The sequence below is a fragment of the Clavelina lepadiformis genome, chromosome 6 (assembly GCF_947623445.1).
Source record: "Clavelina lepadiformis chromosome 6, kaClaLepa1.1, whole genome shotgun sequence".
NCBI classification, from domain to species: Eukaryota; Metazoa; Chordata; class Ascidiacea; order Aplousobranchia; family Clavelinidae; genus Clavelina; species Clavelina lepadiformis.
In genome coordinates this window covers 2,936,270-2,953,502 of record NC_135245.1, presented here as the reverse complement: position 1 = coordinate 2,953,502, position 17,233 = coordinate 2,936,270, and the positions used below count along the sequence as shown (strand labels likewise).

At 36.7% G+C, this 17,233-nt stretch overlaps 2 protein-coding genes across 4 annotated transcripts; both read right to left on the bottom strand.

The window, feature by feature from the left end:
* Nucleotides 1-347: 347 nt before the first annotated feature.
* On the bottom strand, nucleotides 348-7,782 carry LOC143463135 (microfibril-associated glycoprotein 4-like). 2 transcript variants are annotated; one of them, XM_076961516.1, is made up of 6 exons: nucleotides 7,356-7,782; nucleotides 1,955-2,106; nucleotides 1,798-1,894; nucleotides 1,585-1,681; nucleotides 968-1,035; nucleotides 348-679 (listed from the first exon to the last, which is right to left on the bottom strand). In XM_076961516.1, the coding sequence occupies exons 1-6, from the start codon at nucleotides 7,549-7,551 to the stop codon at nucleotides 435-437; spliced, it is 855 nt and encodes a 284-aa protein (XP_076817631.1). In that variant the 5' UTR covers nucleotides 7,552-7,782; the 3' UTR covers nucleotides 348-434. The 2 variants fall into 2 exon arrangements, with proteins under 2 accessions (XP_076817631.1, XP_076817629.1); XM_076961514.1 differs by lacking the exon at nucleotides 7,356-7,782 and adding an exon at nucleotides 2,338-2,723 and having other exon boundaries at nucleotides 356-679.
* Nucleotides 4,838-6,156, bottom strand: LOC143463136 (techylectin-5B-like). 2 transcript variants are annotated; one of them, XM_076961518.1, is made up of 3 exons: nucleotides 5,849-6,156; nucleotides 5,492-5,548; nucleotides 4,838-5,208 (listed from the first exon to the last, which is right to left on the bottom strand). In XM_076961518.1, exons 1-3 carry the CDS (start codon nucleotides 5,868-5,870, stop codon nucleotides 4,964-4,966), a joined length of 324 nt encoding a protein of 107 aa, XP_076817633.1. In that variant the 5' UTR covers nucleotides 5,871-6,156; the 3' UTR covers nucleotides 4,838-4,963. The 2 variants fall into 2 exon arrangements, with proteins under 2 accessions (XP_076817633.1, XP_076817632.1); XM_076961517.1 differs by having other exon boundaries at nucleotides 5,492-6,156.
* Nucleotides 7,783-17,233: the final 9,451 nt, after the last annotated feature.

Here is a 17,233-nt window from a genome sequence, read left to right as displayed (position 1 = left end):
TTGTCGTGGAGATGAAGTAGAGATAAAACTGATTTTAGCATTTTTCGTCAGATTTCATTAGACGTCTACTATACGTTGTACTTTCATAAGCAATTTTCAAGAAGCAAGTGTTTTCTGCTCTTCTTAGACCACACGCTGTTATCTTTGTTAATTGCTAAAATTAAACATTTGTTGCGCTATGTTTTGTGCTCAATCTATGGAACAAATGGAAGCTTTGAAGATGTCAATTAGAATATTCGATTGCATGTTACGTCACTGAACAACGATGCCATCATAGCGCTGATCTCACTCTATAAATAAAAGATCTGACATTGGACAACTTAAACAATTTTTAAACTTTTTTCTTCCGTGTATTTCTAAAGTATTTACAAGATGGAACAAAACAACACAGAATCAATGGCAAAATATAAAGAATGAGGACACTTCCACAAGATTCAGTTTGGTTTAATCTTCATTTCGGCTTTCTTCAAGGAATAGTGGCTGTTTTTCCATGGAAGCCAAACCATTCCCTTTGTTGTTATCTGTCCACCAGTCAAGTAAAGCCCATTCAAGTTTACCCAATGGCAAGTATTGTACCACCAAGCTCCTTCGTAACTCGTAGCACAATTTCCACTGTATCGATCTAAATCTCTATCTTTGGTACTAAACGGAAGTCCGTTGTGATTTTGCAAAGCATCCCCTGCAAAAACAGATCTCTAAGCTTTGAGCAAATTATAGAAAGTGACGAGTAAGTGGAAAGTTCTTAGCTGTGGTAAACTGTAACTTCAGAGTTGAACTTCCAAATCTGCTGAAATCCCGTTACTCACCAGATTATGCCAGTGGAAATACACTCACAAAAGTTTGGAGACTTTTGTTTAAGCGTTTGATGTTCTCAAAACACATGGAGCAAACGAGCTGGGTTTCAACTTTTATGTCTACGACCTTTCCATTAATGAAATATGCAGAAGCTGTTGTCAATAAAGTATACCTGCATTTCCAGAGTAGCCTGTCGCAGCTAGACGATAATTGGAATCCTCTGACCCGACTTCAAATGAACTGAAATATAATGTACAAATTTTAGACGCCATAAGTATTGACTACTAAAAAGTGTCACAATGTACACGTTTTATAAATCTTTGATTGCAGTTACCATGCCGACACGCGTGTTCTTTTTGACCTGTACTGTGATGTGTTTTTAGATGTATATTTAGCAATATTCTACATGTATTGTTGCGACCAGTTTTATGTAAAATATGTGACTTAATTACGTTTTTATTAGGATTTTACCGAACTTGTGATATTTTTTATTGTTTTGAATAAATTTTCTGTACACGGTTTACACCATTACCTGCAACTCTTCCCCAAGGCATGTTACGCTACCACCGATTCTTAACCTCGTCTCTTAATTATAGTTGATTGCGCTGCGGTTTTATGGACAAGAGGTTTTTATTTTACGTTTTGGTTTTTCAAGAACGGCCGATGCTTTAACTATGATGATGGGATGACTGTTACTTTTTAACTCCATATAAGCGAGTTGATTGAAGGACAAGATAAGGAGAATTTGGCTTGTCAAAACCACATAATGGCTTTCCTTGTAAAACTTACTTGTATTCGGCAAATGCTCGGTTGTTTTCAAAATCTTCAATATCCACTCGAAGACGATAATTGCCATTCTTAGTAAGCTGGTGAAGGTCATTTAAACCTACGAGCAGAAAAAACGTTGAAGATTTAAACTAGGAAATTGATAGGTTCAACCGATTTTAGGAGTCTAAATTTCTTTTGCACATTTCTATTGAAATTATTTGTTTGGGAACAAACCCAGCCAATACTCTGAGTCAACTCTTCCAAATCCGCGTTGATAATCTTCCCAGTTTCTGTAAAAGTTTTCACTTCCATCAAATCGTCGATGAAAAACCTATAAATGAAGGAAGTTATTAAAAATTGTAATGTGCAAATTTTACCAAAATAATCTTACCAGCCATCCGCCGTTCTCCGTTTCCATGTCGCAATAAACTTCCCTGACCTTGCCATTAATGACAACGCTCTTCACTCCACTTGTTGTCATTCCTCTTTCAAACAAATCCTGGCAATCGCCTGATGCTCTGGTTAGATTAATTATTCGCTGATCTGTAAAACATCAAGTAAGTATAATATCAAGGTTTTATTGAACATTACTTAGCTACAGTATTCGTCACTGAGAAAAATCGTTTTAGAAAATAACTAAAAATCTATCGCAATTGTAAAATATCAATTTAATAATATCTATCTGGTTAGACGTTATAAAAATATTGTAAACTTGAAGCACTATAAAGTATTATATCAATATTTATGAATAACACTGCTAAAAACTCGTTTTACCGATTTTATTTGTGAGTTGATCTTCCAGGTCAGTGATTCTCATCTGCAACTTTCGAAATTCCTGCATCCACGTGTCGTTGGCTCCGGGCTCCCCTTTATCACCTTTATTGCCTTTTACCCCACGATCACCAGGTATTCCAACGGGACCTTTTTTACCAGGGGCTCCAGGTAATCCCCTTTCACCCAAGTTGTCATCGTCCCCACACGTTAGAGTGACCTGGCGTGTGCCTTGTGTCGCAGTAAAAAATAAGAAATTAATTACTGCAAACTGCAAAGTAGACTTCATCATCACGACAAACCCTGGTACAAGCTTAGGCTAAAATAAACCTGCTCTTGATTAAAATGTTGCCACAGATCGCTTGAGATTGATAATCGTCTTGCAACCCTTCATCAACTGTTAACATGATGGTCTTGGTTGGAATTGAAGTCGTATTTATAGACGCCAAAATCATCGGTGGTAGAAAAAATGATCAACAAAACATCTTGTTTTTCGCTTTGATATTTTCAAGATTACTATATTGCTATATATTTTCAAGATTGCTTGACGTCACCGCTCTCCTCAATTTTCCTTTCTACGTCACATATCTCCGATTATTGCGAATGAAAATCAGCTCCGGAATCCAACCCACGTCAATGGAAAGATTTTGTGGCTTGAAAAGAATCTAATGACGTTAGAAAATAACCGCATTGAACCAGGTTTGCGTCATTTCACTCTTATGTAAGTTTATCCGTTGATGGATTTGACAAACTTCTGAAACAAAACCCGCCTTTAACTTATTGTTGTTAAGATTTCAAAACCGCTGTAAAGTAATTGTGGTCACGACCATCTGCAGAATGAAATTTTTCATTGCCCCGAGTGTTTTACAAATGCGTCATAGTAGCAATACAACGTCATGCGTTTGATTGAGTCAAGGTAGAAAATGTTGAGTTGTTTTAATATATTTCAGATATTATCATTAGGATATTTATTGCTGCTATTCGTTGCTGTTAAACTGAGTTACTTTAATTCGGTGATTTTTGATCGAATAACATTTCAGTTAAATTGCAAAAAATTAAGCTATCGAGGTTTACGCGGTTTATTGTGTTCAGAGATAATTACAAATAGTTTATGTTTAATTGAAATGTTTCTAAACTGCCCAGCTTATGTTCACATTATCACCAAACAACAACTTACCCATTGGACAATAACGGATCATTATTTACAACAAAATATAGCTATTGTAACTAACCGTAACATAAAGTTTAGCAAAATAATTTCTTTGCCATGATTCTGAAAATCGTGATAATGTTGCGCGTTGGTGTTATCAGATGCGGGGAATCCCCAAAATGGAGACATCAAGTTGTTATTAGATATCAATGTTAAAATGTCAAATTGAAAATAACACAAGGAGGGCTACAGATTTCACCGATCTTGTTTAGAAATTATAGCTTATAAATAAAACTGAAAAGCAGAAATCCTTTTATAGACGATACACGTATATTGTATATTATACGTATATTGTAGAAACAGATCTTACAATTTATGAAAAACATATGTTGGTTATGCAGTATATGCTCCACATACATCAGACTTGTACACCGTACTACTAATACCATTTTCTTAGTACACCTGAAGAAGCAAGCTTATGTTTGCGAAAGCACGTGTAAAAAATATCAAAAAATTATATCAAAACAAAAGTAAACCTTCAGAGTACCAACGTATGTCTTTTTGTTCTTTTACTAATACCAGGTAAGACAAATACATAACCATATACACAAAGCATATAAAACGTGAACATATATTGTTTTTCTAAAACATGCAAACAGAAATACAAAAATACACATATTTGTGAAATATTTCCACTTAAATAAATTTTGTTTGATCAACCACCAAGTTAATAGCCAATAAGAAAATTAAAATAGTTTCTCCTCTTTGCGGCTTTCTCACCCCCGCCACGTTGAGCGATAAAATTTTCAAGCAAGTGAACATGGTAATAATAAAGTATTCAGCACAATCTGCAAACACCTAAGTTTCCACACGCAATGCGAGTGACTTTGTGTAGTACTAATGTCTTACCCAGGTGCCACTTGTGACTCGTTTTATCATTTGGGTGAGTTTTAAATACACGTAGACGTTTTACTTTTTATTCTAAAACTCCTCCCCGAGGCATGTTACACTGCCCATATCATTTTCATATCATAGCTTATGTTCGAGCGCAAACTAACCGGCTAGTTTTAGCATTTTTCGTCAGATTTCATTGGACGTCTAACTTTATGCTTTCATTTGCAATTTTCAAGAAGCAACTGTTTTCTGTACTTAGACAACACGCTGTTATCTTTGTTAATTGTTAAAATTAAACAATTGTTGCGCTATGTTTTCTGCTCAATCTATGGGACAAATGGAAGCTTTGAAGATGTCAATTAGAACATTCGATTGCATGTTTCCTCACTGAAGAACGATGCCATTATAGCGCTGATCTCACTGCATAAATAAAAGATCTGACATTGGACAACATCAACCTTTTTTTAAACTTTTTTCTTCAGTTTATTTGTAAAATATTTACAATAAGCAACGAAAAACACAGAATCAATGGCAATATATAAGAGGACACTTCCACTTCCACTAAGAATGAAGACACTTCCACATTCAGTTTGGTTTAATTTTCATTTCGGCTTTCTTCAAGGAATAGTGACTGTTTTTCCATGAAGACCAAGTCATTCCCTTTGCTGTGATCTGTCCACCAGTCAAGTAAAGCCCATTTAAATTTGCTTCATGGCAACGATTGTACCACCAAGCTCCTTCGTAAAGCGTAGCACAATTTGCTCTGTGTCGATCTAAATCTCTATCCTTGGCACTAAACGGAAGTCCGTTGTGACGTTGCAAAGCATCTCCTGCAAAAACAGATCTCTAAGCTTTGAGCAAATTATAGAAAGTGATGAATAAGTGGAAAGTTCTTAGCTGTGGTAAACTGAACTTCAGAGCTGAACTTCCAAATCTGCTGAAATCCCGTTACTCACCAGATTATGCGAAAATATGTTGAGAAGAGTTTGGAGACTTTTGTTTAAGCGTTGAAAGTTCTCAAAATACATGACGCCAACAAGCTCGGTTTCAACTTTTATGTAAACGACCTTCCCATTAATGAAATATACAGAAGCTGTTGTCAATAAACTATACCTGCATTTCCAGAGTAGCCTGTCGCAGTTAGACGATAATTGGAATCCTCTGACCCGACTACAAATGAATTGAAATATAATGTACAACTTTTAGACGACATAAGTATTGACTGCTAAAAAGTGTCACAAATTTCACGTTTTACAAGTCTTTGATTTTAGTTACCATGCCGACACGCGTGTTCGTTTTGACCTGTACTGTGATGTGTTTTTAGATGTATATTTAGCTATATTCTACTCATATTGTTGCGACCATTTTTATGTAAAATATGTGACTTTACGTTTTTATTAGGATTTTACCGAACTTGTGACACTTTTTATTGTTTTGAATAAATTTTCTGTACACGGTTTACGCCATTACCTGCAACTCTTCCCCAAGGCATGTTACGCTATCACCGATTCTTAACCTTGTCTCTTAATTATAGTTGATTGCGCTGTGGTTTTATGGACAAGAGGATTTTAATTTACGTTTTGGTTTTCGAAAAACGGCCGATGCTTTAACTATGATGATGGGATGACTGTTGTTTTTAATTCCATGTAAGCGAGTTTATTTTATAACAAGCTGAAAGAGAAAATATTGAAATTTTTTGACTAGTCGTATTATCGAAAAGGACGAGATAAGGAGAATTTGGCGTGACAAAAGCTGCACACAATGACTTTCCAAGTACGACTTACCTGTATTCGGCAAATGCTCGGTTGTTTTCAAAATCTTCAATATCCACCCGAAGACGATAATTGCCATTCTTAGTAAGCTGATGAAGGTCATTTAAACCTATGAGCAGAAAAAACCTTGAAGATGTAAATTTGGAAATTGATAGGTTCAACCGATTTTAGAAGTTTAATTCGATTCTAGAAGTCTAAAAACAAACCAAGCCAATATTCTGAGTCAACTTTTCCAAATCCGCGTTGATAATCTTCCCAGTTTCTGTAAAAGTTTTCACTTCCATCAAATCGTCGATGAAAAACCTATAAATGAAGGAAGTTATGAAAAGTTGTAATATGCAAACTTTACCCAAATAATCTTACCAGCCATCCGCCGTTCTCCGTCTCCATGTCGCAATAAACTTTCCTGGCCTTGCCGTTAATGGCAACGCTCTTCACTCCACTTGTTGCCATTCCTCTTTCAAACAAGTCCTGGCAATCGACTGATGCTCTGGTTAGATTAATTAATTATTTGCTGATCTGTAAAACATCAAGTAAGTAAAATATTAACATTTCACGGAACTTTATTTAGCTACAGTATTTGGCATTGACGAAAAATCGTTTTAAGAAATAACTTCAAAGCTATCGCAATTGTAAAATATCAATTTAATAATATCTATCTGGTTAGACGTTATCAAAGTATTGTAAACTTTAAAGGGTCACTTCCCAATAGAAAGACAATTTTGAGCCGGCAACACGGTGATTGTGACAATATCGCACTCAAAGCGTCATATTAAAAAAAGTAAAAAATTTTCCGGTCCAATGAGCATGTGACGTTGAAGTGGACTGGTTTTTTATTGTTTTGGCGATAGCTGGTCCCAGGTCTAGGCTAAGTTGTAAATTTTGTGTGGGTTTGAATTTTTGGTATTTTGGAGTATTTGTCCTAAAATTTTAAGCTAAAAATTTGTTGTAAAGCTTAGGCAGTTGTTATAGAAAACTGAGTACATGGATTCTGTCCAAATTAAAACGGTAGGCTGTCATAACCTAGATCTCGTTGCAAGCCAAAATTCAGGATAGATTTATGATGTAGTTTTGCGATGGTAGCTTCTTAATTTAATGTACTTTGCATTGAAAAGCCTATCTCTTTGAATTGGGACATGACCCCTTAAGCACTATAAAGTATTATATAAATATTTATGAAGAACACTACTAAAAACTCGTTTTACCAATTTTGCTTGTTAGTTGATCTTCCAGGTCAGTGATTCTCATCTGCAACTTTCGAAATTCCTGCATCCACGTGTCGCTGGCCCCGGGTTCCCCTTTATCCCCCATATCGCCTTTTCCCCCACGATCACCAGGGGTTCCGACGGGGCCTTTTTTTACCAGGGGCTCCGGGTAATCCCCGTTCACCCAAGTTGTCATCGTCTCCACACGTTAGAGTGACCTGGCGTGTGCCTTGTGTCGCAGTAAAAAATAAGAAACTAATTACTGCAAACTGCAAAGTAGACTTCATCTTCACAACCAACCCTGATACAAGCTGAGGCTAAAATAAAACTTTTCTTGATTGAAAAACTGCAACAGATCGATTGGGCTTGATAATCGTCTTGCAACCTTACATCAACTGTTAACATGATGGTCTTGGTAGCAAATGAAGTCGTATTTATAGACTCCAAAATCATCGGTGGTAGAAAAAATGATAAACAAACAAAATTTTGTTTTTCGCTTTGATAAAATATTTCCAACTTTGTTTGACGTCACCACTCACATCAATTTTGCATCCTACGTCACACATCTTGGATTATTGCTGATAAAAATCAGCTACGGAATCCAACCCTACGTCAATGGAAAAATTTTGTGGCTTGAAAAGAATCTAATGACGTTAGAAAATAACCGCATTGAACCAGGTTTGCGTCATTTCACTCTTATGTAAGTTAATCCGTTGATGGATTTGACAAACTTCTTAAACAAAACAGGCCTTTGATTTGTTGTTGTTAATATTTCCAAACCGCTGTAAAGCAATTGTGGTCACGATCATCTGCAGAATAAACTCTTCATTGCGTCGAGAGTTTCTTCAAGTATTGCGTCATAGCAGCAATACAACGTCATACGTTTGACTCGGTCGTGGGAAACCCAGTGGATTTGTTTTTCTGAATTTGAACTATTAACATCAAGGTGTTTTATGCTGCTGGTTGTTACAGTTTAAGTGAGTTTCCTTGATTAGGTAATTTTAGATTAAATTAACCACGATTCAGTGACATCATTTGTGACAAAGTTAATTTTTACCATTGTTAGTTGATGTTGGCAATTTATTGTCCCGGCGCAATGGATGAACTTTTGAGTCATTGTTAAATTTTTAGAGTTTTCGGTTTGCGCTGATTCTCACGAACTGTTGCCTTTAAGTTTGTTTGCGCTTGAACGACGCTGAACGATTCATTGCTTCGTATGGTTCATTGCATTTGCACATAAAAGCACGAGGCAGAGAAATTGTAATCAAAACCACAAGTGTACACTAATATAGATGAGCGGTACGGCTTTGCAGCATTATTCCAATACAAAAACAGAAAAATGTCCGCAACAAAGTGTCAGACACTACATCTGTCACATTGAATTTAAACTTTTCTATGCAGCCCTTACTTCGGAAACTGTGAAATTTGCGTAAAAACTGATAAATCCTTGTTGTGTTTTAATGAAATACATCAGATGCTCCAGGGCGACCATAATCCAGAAAAATATCAGGCAAAAGAGCTCTTCAGTGTTCATGGCAGTGGACGTTAAGGGTCAAAGTTACGGGGCCACAACGCTGTCCCGTTGCACTTTTATAATGGATACTTCTTCACTTGACATTATCCCGAAATTGTGATAACCTACGGGAATCAATCTCGAATGAATAAAAAACATTTAAATGAAAATCAACATTTTGTTCAAACAAGGTTGAAGTTGACCGGAAAGTGTTTTTAGGGAATGGGATCAGGTTCTAAAGTTACGGCAATGGAGAGTAATAACAAAAATATTAAAAAGTGTTAAAATGTCAGACACGACACTACATCTTCTGTATATTTCATTATTCACTTTATTTACCACAACGTGTTTATATTTTATATCGAAAGGTCATAAGCTACCTAAATTCATAATATGAATTTGTTATTACTATCGCTTTAAGAAATCCTAACCTTAACGCAGGGGACCCCGACCGTAATATCAAAATGAAAACTAAAATGGGATGAGTACTGTGGTAGAGATTATGGTATAAAAGTTAGTCATTAATTCATAAAAGGCGTTATGGCTGGCAACAGGGCCCCGCAGTTTGGCGACATTTACTCTTAATTAATAACTTACCACTGGGAGGCGTTCAGCAAATAACACGTGCTTAGAAATCACTCATTAATTGGAGACCTGTTTTTGCAGGGAATGCTTTGCAACGTCACAACGGACTTCCGTTTAGTACCAAGGACAGAAATTTAGATCGACACGAAGTTCACTGCGCTCAGAATTACGAAGGAGCGTGGTGGTACAATCGCTGCCATGCGGCAAACTGGAATGGTCCTTACTTGACCGGTGGACAGGACAATTCAAAGGGAATGTGCTGGTATCCGTGGAAGGGTAATTACTATTCCTTGAAGAAAGCCGAAATGAAGATTAAACCAAAATGAGTTTGATACTGCGAGATAACTTGCTGGTGTAAAATAAAAGATGCTTTACCATTTTTTCCTGTACTTTTTCTCGTAGCTTGCAAATGCCAGAAACACACGAAATACAAAATTGTTACATTTGGTTAAATGTTCGATCTTCTACTGACTTATTAGTAAAATCAGTGATATAATAACATTTTGTGTCAGTGACATGGCACGCAATGGAACTTCGTTCATAAGATATAGATTGTTTGAGTTATTGTTAACGATGAGATTTCGATTTATACGAAGTGATTTCTTTCTATACGTAGCGCAGAAAGAAAGCTATAGTTCTACAGTAAAATTTGGTGTACCGACACTTAATCACGCGACACTTAATCACGCGACGCTTAATCACCGACACATAATCACTAGGACACTTAATCACGCGACACATAATCACTAGGACATTTAATCACGCGACTTGGATACTTAATCACTAGGACATTTAATCACGCGACTTGGATACTTAATCACGCGACATTTAATCACGCGACACATAATCACTTGGATGTCGGAAAAGCGTGAGGAAAATTCAGTAATTCAAGCTCGTGTGCATCTCTCTGTGGGGATGGCGATGTGGATTGCTTTTAAGGTTGGCCTAAAGCCAAAGGCTATTAGTCTTTCTTTTAGAACATTTTCTATTTTTCATTTCTATTTCATCTCTTCAGAACATTTCTATTTCCACCTAACGCAAAGCGTCCTGCGCAAAGTTAATGAAATTGGCATGAAATGTGACTACGAGTCTAATGACGAATTAAGAACAGCTGTTCGGTGTTTACCAACCTTAGCCATGGTCCCTTCCTCTGACGTAGTCTAGTCATTTCTGATCTTAGCTGATAGCATGCCCGATCACGAGAAGATGCCTGAGCTGCTTTCGTATTTCGAACACACATATATCAGAGGCAGACGACGTCCGGGACGTGGTGAAAATTACGGCTCAGCCATCTTTCCAATCGAAAGTTGGAATCATTACGAAGCCGGAGCAGGTTGCATTGCAAGAACCACAAATGCAGTCGAAGGTTTGTTCTCCAAGTGCTTTTTCAATGCCACCACCCGACATTGTGGACTTTCATACAGGGAATTGAAAAAGACATTCAAATGCAACGTGCAACGTTTCTGCAAGGAATTGCTGGTACTCAACCTTCTATTCCAATGCGGTACAAAGCACTGAAACTGCGTGTGCAAAACACAGTTGACCGTTATCTGTCAAGCGAGATTTTAGTCTATCTTCGTGCAGTTGCTTACATTTCCCATGCATAACATTGCTGTAAATTGTAAATGTAAATAAACATTGTAAATGTGTGATTAAATGTCGCGTGATTAAATGTCCTAGTGATTATGTGTCGGTGATTAAGCGTCGCGTGATTAAGTGTCGCGTGATTAAGTGTCACCAAACCGTAAAATTTGATATTAATTAACCTTCACAAAAAGAAAACAGCCCTTTTGTCCTTTTCAAGTAAAGGTAGCAAGTTGTGTTTATCAACAAAAAATTTACACTATTTCATTAACCAATTTTGAAAGTTAACTTGGTAAATATTGAAAAAATTTTCTGGTTTACAACACATTCCTCAAAGTTTCATGATAATTATCGAAAATATAAGATTAGTTAATTCACATAAATTTTCCAAATGTTGAAATGCAGAAGCGGTGAAGAAATAAATCGTTTAATGAATTTTGCCAACAACACCATGAACTAAGTTAATAAATAAATAAACAACATCATAAATTAACATACACACGCTCTCACAAACACGCAGCATGATGTTTTCTATATGCGAAACGTTTTTGTCTTTTGTTATAGATTGTATTTTTTGCCGAAAACACTTTGTTTATGGCAAGGAAAGAAGTGTTTACTGGTTTGCTTTTATGTGACGTTTATTATGATAACCTTCTGACGCGAATTACTACGTAAGTATGACGTCATACAGAAAATTGAAAGTCTCATGAATGTAAAACGACAAAATAATTATGTCAATGTTTCCATCTTGAAATTTATTGATGGTTTCAACTTTGATGGTTTTTATTTTATTTTCTCTGGACATCGTAGACATCATGGACATCATAGATTGCGGTTTTAAACTCAAAGTTACTCGTTTAGCGTTTTACGCGGTTGATTTTGGCAGGAAACTAGACTTTAATTAACGCGCGCCCCGTCGAATGCCAGGTGACGTCACAAACAAATAAAGAAACTCGTGGTCATTTTAGTTTGACGATGGCTGAGAAGGTCGCAGCTGTGAGATCTTGTGCATTGGCTTGGTCAGCTCAACATTGGAGCGTAGAGTGAAAGCTTGTATTAGTACGTTTGGTGAGTTGAACATTCAATATTTTGTTGATGGTGATAAAAGCGATTATGATAATGATAAATTTTATGTAAACTTGTAAAACTTAACCTAACTTATTTTGTAAATTTGGTTGTCACGATAACGTATCATGTTGTAGCACAATTGTGTTATTGCCATCTTATAAGATTTATAAAACTTTGAATTTTGCCACTTTTTCCTTTTCGTTAACTGTTCATGATGAGAAAGTTCTTTATTGTGCTGTAACTAAATGGTAGAAGTTTTAAGGCTGTCAGTTTGAATTTTTGGTTTATTGAAAACATTTTCGATTGACGTCTATATCAGTTATTTAAAGAAGTTTAGAGCTTGCCAGGTTATATTATTGCAAGTTAGCTTTCAAACTCTTTGAATTTATGACCTTGGCCTTTCATAAGGTGTTTTTGTAAAAACACATGTCATGGATAAGCCTAAATTTTTTGTAAGCAACTACGATAAGTTTTATTTTCGTCAAGATTGTCGAAACTTAACATGGAGTAAGGTCTTAACTTTTGACTACAAACTAGCGTAAACTATATTTTGACTCGAGCCATTCATGTTTATAGGCTCAAGCGATGATTCTCAGATCAATTTGCAACATCCCGCCATTGACGTACACTTTGAAGAAATGTTCTGTCATCCAGTGCGGTAAAGTTTTCATATGTAAATGCTACTTCCTTCGGAGTTTGAAGCCATAGCAAAAACCTTTTGACAGATAAACAACTCGCAAAATCATACTATGTATGAATTAAAGTAAATAGGTAAATATTTGACCGTTATAGGTAACAAACATTGCTTGGCTCTCAATTAAAGTATAATTGGGTAAGTCATTGGAAGCAAAATTTTGTTTATTTATGGTGACTATTCTGTTTCCTGTGTGCAATTAAGACTTTTTCCACTATTTGTCAGTAATCCTTATCACTAATCACTTCACCATAATTTTGCGCTATTTCTCCTGTTATCATTTTGTCCGAAGTGAGAACAAGAAAGGCTTACTTATCGTTTTCACAAACGACCCGAAACAGCATAATTAATAAAATTAATCCTTTAATTGGTCCTTATTTGTACTATTTATTATTTGTGACAAAAACCACAGAAAAGCGACAACGCATCAGTACTCCACTCCATCTTAGTCTAGTGCAATCTTCATTGCGGTTTTCTTCAAGAAATAGTGATTTATTTGCACCGAATCAAAAACATTTTTTTTGTTGTCACTTGTCTACCAATCAGGGGAAAACCAATTAAATATGTGGAATATCAAGCATTGCTTAAAAAAGATGGTTTCTTATATACTCGTAGAGAATTTATCGTTGCCATGGAGGTTTATTGTCAAAAATCAATTAAATGGAATTATCTCTGAACCCAATAAACCGCAGGAAACCCATCGATGATTTTGGCAGGAAATTAGGCTTTAATTAACGTGTGCCCCGCCGAATGCCAGGTGACGTCACAGACAAATAAAGAAACTCGTGGTCATTTTAGTTTAACGATGACTGAGAAGGTCGCAGCTGTGAGATCTTGTGCGTTGGCTTGGTCAGCTCAACATTGGAGCGTAGAGTGAAAGCTTGCGTTGGTACGTTTGGTGAGTTGAACATTCAATATTTTGTGGATGGTGATAAAAATGCTTATGATAATGATAAATTTTATGTAAACTTGTAAAACTTAACCGAACTTATTTTGTACATTTGGTTGTCATGCTAACCTATCATGTTGTAGCACAATTGTGTTATTACCATCTTATATGTTTTATAAAACTTAGGATTTTGCCACTTTTTCTTTTTCGTTAACTGTTCATGATGAGCAAGTTCTTTTATGTGCTGTAACTAAATGGTTGAAGTTTTTAAGGCAGTCATTCTGAATTTTTAGTTTACTGAAAATCTTTTCGATTGACGTCTATATCAGTTATTTAAAGAAGTTTAGAGCTTGCCAGGTTATATTACTACAAGGTAGCTTTAAAACTCTTGGAATTTATGACCTTGGCCTTTCATAAGGTGTTTTTGTAAAAACACATGTCATGAATAAGCCTAAATTTTTTGTGAGCAACTACGATAAGTTTTATTTTCGTCAACATTGTCAAACCATAACATGGAGTAAGGTCTTAACTTTTGACTACAAACTAGCGTAAACTATATTTTGACTCGAGCCATTCATGTTTATAGGCTCAAGCGATGATTCTCAGATCAATTTGCAACATCCCGCCATTGACGTACACTTTGTAGAAATGTTCTTTCATCCAGCGCGGTAACGTTTTCATATGTAAATGCTACTTCCTTCGGAGTTTGAAGCCATAGCAAAAACCTTTTGACAGATAAACAACTCGCAAAATCATACTATGTTTTCTGTAGTTGATCTACTCTGTTCAAGTGTTTAATGAAATATTTCTATCATAATGTTCTCAAGGAATTTGTAATTTTATTAATCATTGTTTTTATGCTGTCAATATTTCCCCGGAAAAATTGTGCTTTCAAAACTACTTTTCACAGTTTCTCGTTAGCAGAACTTAAGTATTTTATCCCGTTTCACCTTGTCTTTGAAATGCAGGAGAAATAGAACAATGGACCTGGAATCAGAGATGAAGTCGGCGGCCAAGTCAAAAATTCCTGAGTTGGCGTGCTTTCAAGTATTAGGGTAAAGAGCTGCAGCCAGTACGCTCCAGCACGCTGCTGTTCCTGATCCTGTTGCGCCACTTGACTTCTAAGCTGCGCCGCAAACAGCATCTGTGTAAGGCGTCGTCCAACTTTCACTCTGGCGCATATATGTAAGAGTCTACATTTTCTAGGGTTGTTTTTACTGTGATTTCGTGGCCGATGCTGTCCATCGGTTGCTTGGCAACTGCATTTTGTTCTGATGATCTGTGACTTCTCGCATGCGTTTGCTAAACCATGCATGAGTGTGTGAAGGCAACTGTTTACAGAAAAGTTCTCCAAGAGGGAACCTTTAAATTGTAAAGCAGCTTCCGTGCCATCACGTAGTGATCTAAGGAGAATGAAGTAATGAAGCGCTGTTGCTCTCGACATTTTCCTGAATGAGTCGGCTTGTAAAAAATGTCAATTCATGACTTGTTGTTTTTAAAACCGCCTTGTGATTCGGGTTATAAACGGTGTGCTAAGATTTATAAACGTGCGAACACTACTCGGACAAAAACTTTGTTAGCAACTCTGAGCAAAGAGATACCTCTACGGTTGTTACAATCACCCTTATCAACTTTGCAATTTATAGCAATATATAAAAAAATTCTCGGCGTCTCATGCGTTTTTGTTCCAGCGCTTGCACAGAGCTGAGTAAAGAAGTGGAGCGATGTATTTGTCACACGTCACAGATCAGCCGGGCTGCCTATCGAACCAGGGGCTTTCCCAGTGGGTGTTGATGCTGCTGCGGCATTTGTGAACTCTTCGAAGTTTGGTAATTGTTCTAGCTCAGGCGTCGGTAGAAAACTTGGTGTCTTGGCTTGCTTCTCATCGTTTATTTGTCTGAGTGGTGCAAATACAGTTGTGTGTAGTTTCCCACCCATCTTGACGGTTGTTTTTGTGTTGCTTGTTATGGTTCCATCTGCAGCTTTGAGTGTACATATTTGTTATAAGACCGATGTCTCTTTAAGGCTTTGATACAGAGCTCATAAGTTGCCAGTATTAGATCTTTGTTGAATTTCATTACAGTGTTCATTTCAATAGTTCTTTGTTCAACAACGTGACACTGTTTGTAGATTTTTTCTTATCGCGCTCTATGGTATTTGTTCATTTTTCTCGATGTTTACCCTTAGAGTTGTTAATGTACAATTATCTTTTTATTGATACGTAAAAAGCACGTACCACATCCTATCATCTTTCTGAAAATGGCGGAGTCCAGCGGAATAATCGGACCATTTTTTCTATGCTGCGGTCTTATATCCAGAAAGACTATAAGTGCTGAGATGAAGCTTTATCTGCGCTGGTGACTCCTTATAATGCTTCTGTTCATGAAAGCACCTGTGTGTCACCACACTACCTCCTGTTCGGAAGGCCGTTCCGTTAACCGTTGGACCTATTGAGAGCAGGCTCACCAAACCACCAGTTTCATTTCTTTCATTATCTGCACAAGCTCAAGGAACGCATCAAGTTAGCACAACGTGTGGTTCGAGAAACCTTAACCAAAAGGCGTCCAACCACGGTAAACCGCTACAATAACAAACAAAGTCACGACTTTTGTGATCCTTCAATGGACCAGTCAACACATCGAATTGAGGTGACATCTTTACCGACATTGTTTGATGCGTACGCGAGAACCAAGCCCTTCTTCACGGGTTCCAAATGATGAGAGAACGGCCACATTGCAACCAAGCGTTAAGCAAAACGGTCTTGGTGATGATACCCATGAGAGCTCAGCAGAGAATCCAAGTCCGTTTGGAGCGGATTGCCACACGCCTGCTTCAACGACCACGGCGTGTGCAAAAGCAGACACGACTTTACCCGAACACCGAGTAAGGCCAAGGAGTGCCTTATTGCAAGCCGAGGGGGGTGAAACACGCATTCTGGAATATTGAGAGCGACGACGCGTGACGCGAAACACCACGGAATGATTTGTTTGCAGTTTAACAATATTAATTATGTTACTGCACCGTTGTTATTGTTTTTATTAAATTCTTTTTAATCTTTGTGGTGTCACGACTCGCCGTTAAAGTGACATCAAACTTGGTTTTTACCTACTTTTAACGTAACATGGAGAAATAAATTCAAAATAATTATAAACAAGTTATAATTACTAAAAGAAGAAAGACATTTTCTGACGAATTTTAGTGCATCTAAAATCGTTTATGAAATAGATGCAAAAGATTTAGCCAGATTTAAAATTTTACCTTTTATGGATATTTACTTAAAATTGTGCATATTTTCATATCATAGCTTATGTTCGAGTGCAAACTAACCGGTTAGTTTTAGCATTTTTCATCAGATTTCATTGGACGTCTAACTTTATGTTTTCATTTGCAATTTTCAAGAATCAAGTGTTTTCTGACCTTCTTAGACAACACGCTGTTATCTTTGTTAATTGTTAAAACTAAACATTTGTTGCGCTATGTTTTGTGCTCAATCTATGGGACAAATGGAAGCTTTGAAAATGCAATTAGAACATTGGATTGCATGT